Source organism: Dendroctonus ponderosae, unplaced genomic scaffold, assembly GCF_020466585.1.
Source record: "Dendroctonus ponderosae isolate FM_Combo_2020 unplaced genomic scaffold, Dpon_F_20191213v2 Dpon_F_20191213_2, whole genome shotgun sequence".
In the NCBI taxonomy this organism is placed as follows: Eukaryota; Metazoa; Arthropoda; class Insecta; order Coleoptera; family Curculionidae; genus Dendroctonus; species Dendroctonus ponderosae.
Genome location: NW_026018165.1, coordinates 12,419,633 through 12,426,195, shown reverse-complemented (window position 1 = coordinate 12,426,195; position 6,563 = coordinate 12,419,633). Strand labels below are relative to the sequence as shown.

The following is a 6,563-nucleotide window of genomic DNA, read 5'->3' as shown; positions in this document are numbered from 1 at the left end:
AATATAATATATAACGAATAAGAAACAATTGTTACTAAGTGCGCTCAAGTGGATTCAATATTTTTTTAGTTTGTCGAATGATTGGCCAGGCAAACTATTACTTTGTTTCCAAAGCTTGTTACTCTTAACAGATTTCAACATTGGGTGAAAGCTTGCTGTTTGCGTAAGCCAATTCTTAATATTAATATTTTCGAACAGCAATCAAAAAAAGGTTAAAACCTGCGATAGCGACAATAATGCATTTCTGTAAATGTGATTCAGTAAACAAAAGATTAATCCCAAAGAAAAAATCACATTTTGCAACTTTGAATGTCTGGGGAACATTTGATTAAGAGGTAGGTACCAAATGCATCCATCCACTAGCAGATTATGGCTCAGAAGTAGGCGATTTCTAATTAATCTATTTCTGGATTTGGCCGCATTTGTTGAGTCAGTCAATTACGTTGGGATATTAACCAGAAGGTTTATTGCACAAATGTACACTTGTGTTTTTCGACTTAGAATTCAGAAACTTAAATCTTACTTCAGAATTGCACAGCAAAAAACCAAAACTTACAATGTTTTGGTTCTGTTTGTATTCTTAACTATTGTTCAGTGCTGGCTGCTGCATTGCTGTAAGGCTCCCAAAAAGGAAGAGAACTTAAGAAAACTGATCTTATAATCTAATGGTTTTTTGATACTACAATGCTGTAATGAAACTTGAGGTGGTTAGGGCACTTGGTATGAAATCCAACAGTTAGTACCACTACATAATTTATTAACTTTTCACATACAGCATAAGATTCTGCTGTTGGATTCGATAAGGCTGACAACTTTATTATGATAATTACGTACTCAGATTAAGTAAGAACCAACAGTTATCAGTAATAAGTGAACTATGGACTCAGACTTATTTATAAGCATTAACTCATTAGGGACAGCAGAGCCCTTTGCTCTCTTACGAAGATACGACTCTCCACTACCTCCTGTCCTGCTAAAACAAAGCCGTGACTTAAGTGGAGTTTGGCTGTATATAGTCCAGCGGCAATTGCTTTTTTGAGTAGTCAACTTGTATCGGTTGTTGGTCAGCATCAAAATTCTATGCGACCTTATACTTGTATAACTTGTATAACCTTAACTGTATGTTTGTGAGAGATTCGGTTTTTGTGCTTTGTCTATTATATTGGTCTGTATTATATTGTCTGCGTTATGTTTCGAATTGGTTTTTGTCCATGTTCTCATGCATCATTCGCTTTGTTTGTTACATATTGTAACGGAAATGGCCTGGGGTACTCACGTTTGGAATGGGGGATCGAAATTCATGGTGTTTCAGTAAATGGGAGCCCCATTTGGGCCCCATTTACTGTCAAATATGACACTGACAAGCGGGAAGTTTCGCACCTGTTCTGGAGATTTCTAGAACTATCTGGAATACCTGGAGAAAAGGATATAAGCGACGAGGAGAACCAGACCAGGAGAGTGAAGTGACAGCCGCGCCTGAGTGCAGAAGAAGTTAAACCCGCGAGTCGGAAATCCGTGTTTTCCGTGTGTTATTGTTATCGTTTGTGAAGTTGACATTAATTTAGAAGTTAGTTTGTTCCTGTTCCGTAGTTAAAGTTGTACCGAGTGGAATAAAAGTTGTAACCAGAGGAAAGAATTTGATACTCGGCCATCCACGGTACAATATAATTCAGACTTTGTGTGGCAATACAGCCCATTTTGATTATCGATATACTATCAATACTAGAGGTATTAATACGTAAAGTATGTATAGTATATAATAAATTTGTGAAACATCAGCTAATCATTGGCCTAAATATTTTGTTTTTATCAATAAATATCTCAATAGAGGTGCAGGCAACCAAACATACGACGTTGAATGGCGCGAATTTTCCATAAACATAAACTAACGACATAACCTTAAAATTAGTTGCCAAACAGTAAAGGGAAAAGTGGTATTCTGTGCAGAATTCTTCGCTGCAGAATGTCGAACCCAAAGGAAAGAATATCTTTAAAATACACTAATTCATCTAATAAGTTCTCGGAACCTTCCGCGGAGTATAACAATCAGTATTGCAGTATCTACTTAACCCGGCTTAAATGTATGGAGCCCCTTCTCATGGAACGAATAGAAAAGAAATGGGGTGATAAGTACCCCATTTGTAAACTGCATAAGCTTACAGAGGAAAAGTATAACAAATGTGTTGTCATTGGTACTGTATTTAAAGACCAAAAATTAAAACCGTCAGTGCTAAAACAGTTGGCTGAAGGAAATCAGTTAATCCCTCAGCCTATTTTAACTCATTTTACCGATGAGTCCGATTTGTTGTTTATGGAGGATGAAGTTCAAAGATATCAAATTGTTGGTAAGTTCAAGAATTTCTTTAAAACTAGGTTAAACTGTATTCAAATTTACTTACTTGGTAAGAAATGTGTACAGCTACTATTAGGTACCTAAGTACTAATTATTTACAGTTAAGTACTCAAAGTAGAAAATTATTTCTATCGATTTTAGAGGTCTAACGAAGAATGATTGCGGTTTTTCTTCTTATTTTCTTATTTGTGGTTTGTCTCATCTCAACGTATTTCTTATTGTCTGTTTGTCACTGAAGAGTAATTAGAGATATTAAATCTTTTATGCAAAACTTTGATTTGCTGTTGCGGATAGTAGTAATAAGAATTTACTCAGGTGTATGTTCAAATACATCTCAGTTCCTCGCTGGGTTCAAAAATAATGTTATAATAAATAAATAACATTAAATAATTTTTAAATATAAAACATTATCAACGTCACACACAAGCATTTAATCCATGAAAACAAATGCATCATCGAGGAGCAACCGGGAGTCATATTAAAGATAATTTCTTTGGAAAGATTAAGGACTGTTGATGCCTGAATGTAAAATAGTCTTCAATATTTTATTCGCAAGTATTCCATGACCACAACCAGTGAACGATTGTGTGAAAAATTCTTATTTTTAAGAAGCTTGGAGAAAAGATATCTCCACATCCGAGGTGTTTTCTAAAGCTTTCCTAAATATCTCCTCCAAATAAACGTTAAACAGTAGGGGTGAAAGAACACAACTTTGTTACTCCCTTATCGATTTTAATTTTTCCAGACAGTTCGCTTTTGATTCTGATTTTGGCTTTTTGTTGTTGATTTGTCGTCCGATACATGATCTTAAAACTTCTAGTTTCAAAAGGCTTTCGACCTGGTTAAACATGATAAACTAATAGAAGTTTTAAGAACATGTATCGGAAAAATATATAAAATATATAAATATATATATAAAAAGTCTATAAAACATAGATGTGCATCAGAATCGACATCCCTACATCTTTCAATTAATACTTGTCTTCGAAGTTTGAGTTTGACCAATGCGATCGTCTAATTTATTGTATATTCTATTGTGTGTTGTTCGGACGAAATACTTCAACATATCAGGATAATGATCCTGGGTTCTTCACATTTCCTGGATATTTTTTTAATAGTGGTGTAAGTCAGTCATCTCTGCTATTACTCCTGTATGATATATAATGCATATATCTATTTGATATGTTTGTCTAATAACATCTTTATTGTTGCTAATAACATCTTTATTGTTGCAATTTGAATGTTATCTTCCCCGGCAGCTTTTCTGTTCTTTAGCTGTTTTGCTGCTTTGATAATGTCCTTCTGCGTGATATAAAATATCTAAATCTGCGTCCAGTCCACGCCTCCTGCACACCAATGTTCTATCTCTCTTGGTCTTGAAACATTTATTTTACGTATTCTCTCCATCTGTCCACTGTCCATTTAATCTTCTATGCTCAGCAAAGGTATCCCATGTTTATCCTCAACAAATTATTACATTATTTTATTGCTAGTGGATCCCTCTTTACGTTTATCTGGGTTAGTAACTATTGTTTTCTTAATTCTTTTTATTGTTTAACCTCTACCTTTATTGCCGCTAGAAGAAGATTGTGGTCGGTCGGAATCGCAGCTCCGGGATATGTCGTGCACGATTTTACTGCATTGTTGTTTACACGATTGTCGTCAGCAAAACAATAGTTTCAGATCATTTGAATCGCTTAGGGAAGTCATAGAAACTCGACAAATTACTAAAATGGTCCTTTTGAAGTGTCGTCTGCCTTCCTTGCAATAAAAACGACTTGTTTGTCGGAAAAGTGGACCGTCTACGACAATCAACAACGGTCAGCAGGTTCCAAGCTGAAACTGCCCCCAAAATATAGTTATGGCGACTGTTTGGTAGTCGGCGAGCTTCCTAAATGAAGCAAAACAATTGCGACAAAAACGTGTTGTCAACAAACCCCTGAAATGCACCGGAAACCACGACTTATGATTCAATTGGTGAACAAAAAAGGACCAAGTCTGCATTTTGTACAACCGTCCTTGCGAAAGTTGAACCCATTGGGCTGCAAAACTGTGAACCAACCTTCAGAAGCCGAAGTTTTTTTATGTTATCTGTAGAAACACACTTGTATCACGTTTGCAAATGTGTACTGGTTGTACGGGTACTGGTCTCATTCCGTTTAATAATGCTTTGTTTTAAGCGAGTTACGACATTTAAAGATTTTGAGGTGGAAACGCTCAGTTACTCCCGGACAGCATAAATTTGATCGCCTGACCGCCAATTTCATCGTTGAATAATATAAGAATAAATAATGTACAATAATGTAATATTTACATCAATCTATGGTTTTTCAGGGAAGATAGATGGCACCAAATTAGTTACCGGTATTACCTGTGCGCTACTAGGAACTGATATCGGAAAAGGAAAATTTGAAGTAGATGAACATATATTTGCTGAATTTAGAGAACAAGTTGAACGGCCTATTTTTGAGTCTGCCGTTTACGTATTATTCGTCAGTGGCCTAAATCTCGTCGATCAAGCAAATTTTGCACCCAATTTGCAGTTATTAATATATTGGCTAAGTGGGGCTTTTGGGGACCATGATAAAGTATCTAAAGTATGCAGAGTTATCATTGCTGGAAATAGCATCCGAAGTGACGCTCCAAAGGCAAAAACTACCATCTCCATGATTTCTAAAGTAACCGAGTCGTCAGATACGATAGAAGCAGTTAAATCTTTAGATGACTTTCTCTTAAAATTATGTCAAGTTGTTGATGTAGATGTTATGCCTGGCGAACATGACCCATCAAATCACATTTTGCCGCAAAAACCAATGCATTTCTGCATGTTTCCCGAATCTTCCCAATATAAGTCATTCAATCAAGTTTCCAATCCGTATCGATGCGAGTTGGATGGATTTAAATTGCTAGGATCTTCGGGTCAACCAATTAGAGATATTATGAGGTTTGCTGATGTGTCGACCAGTTTGGAAGCTATGGAAGATTGTTTGATCTGGAATCATTTAGCTCCCACAGCTCCAGACACGTTAGGTTGTTTTCCATATTACGATAATGATCCTTTTATTATCGATGACTGTCCTCATACATTTTTTTGCGGGAATCAGCCTGAATTTGCGTCTAAAATAGTTACAGGTTAGTAAATAACATAATAATTCTAACAGTTTCTTATATTAAATTGTTTTCTTTAGGAGGAAGTGGTCAAAAAGTATGTTTAATAAGTATTCCAGACTTTTCCAAAACGTTTGAGGCAGTTCTTTTGAATATTCAAAACCTAGATTGCCAAACCATATCTTTTGAAACGAGATAGTATAGTATATGCATGTGAACATATTTCAGTTTATATCAAATTTATACCAGTTTTTTTGGAAATAAATGTGCTATTCTTAATATTTAGTCTTTATTAGTGTATGTTTTGTATGTATTTTTTTTGATGTTTTTAATATGATCAAGATATTGAATTTTTCTACACTGGTCTGGGGAAAGTAGTAAAACATTATCACTAAAAACATATTTATTTACAAAAACCAAAAGCATAAATTTGGCTTCACTTAGGCGTAACTCATAAAAAAAAGGGTGATTTTACCGGCGTATCTATAAATTCGTCACTCTTATCAGTTAAGAATAATTTAATATTTGAAATACATTTAGTCTGCGTGTACAATGCGTTCACTCATTACATGAGCTGTCGCCATATATACAGGGTTGCTCATTAGTGCGTCAAAGTGCGATATCTCAGTAAATATGAACTTTACAAGAAAATACTTCCTACGAAAGTTTTTCATGTTTAAAAGGTCCACATTTTAAAATTACTTTCCAATATACGGGGTGTATCATAAACGTGTGGTAGTTACCAACTTTGGTTTTTTAAATGGAACCGCCCCTTTTTCATTCATTTTCAGATTTGTGGTCAAAATTTAAGTTAAGTTTGTGTCAAACGTTTTACCTGAAAAATTTACCATTTCCGAGTTATTCGTAAAAATGTGAAAGTTTTGACAGCTACTGGGTTCCACAGAAATCGATGCTGTACACTACCCGCTGCGAATTTTGGAAAACAGTTTTCAGCAATTCTAACAGAACATCATGATCTACGCGTAGATATGTTTTAAATTATAAGTAAATACTTCTAAACCGCGCAATTAGCCTCTAAACTTGCATGTTTTTAAACCTCAAAAAGTTGCTTATTTCAAATGGAACCCCCTATTTTTTTTCT

The 6,563-nt window shown here is 35.0% G+C and overlaps 1 protein-coding gene across 1 annotated transcript; it reads left to right on the top strand.

Moving 5' to 3' along the window:
• Positions 1-1,786: 1,786 nt before the first annotated feature.
• LOC109544688 (DNA polymerase delta subunit 2) lies at positions 1,787-5,740 on the top strand. The gene is made up of 3 exons (XM_019915010.2): positions 1,787-2,345; positions 4,688-5,485; positions 5,542-5,740. The coding sequence occupies exons 1-3, from the start codon at positions 1,964-1,966 to the stop codon at positions 5,658-5,660; spliced, it is 1,299 nt and encodes a 432-aa protein (XP_019770569.2). The 5' UTR covers positions 1,787-1,963; the 3' UTR covers positions 5,661-5,740.
• Positions 5,741-6,563: the final 823 nt, after the last annotated feature.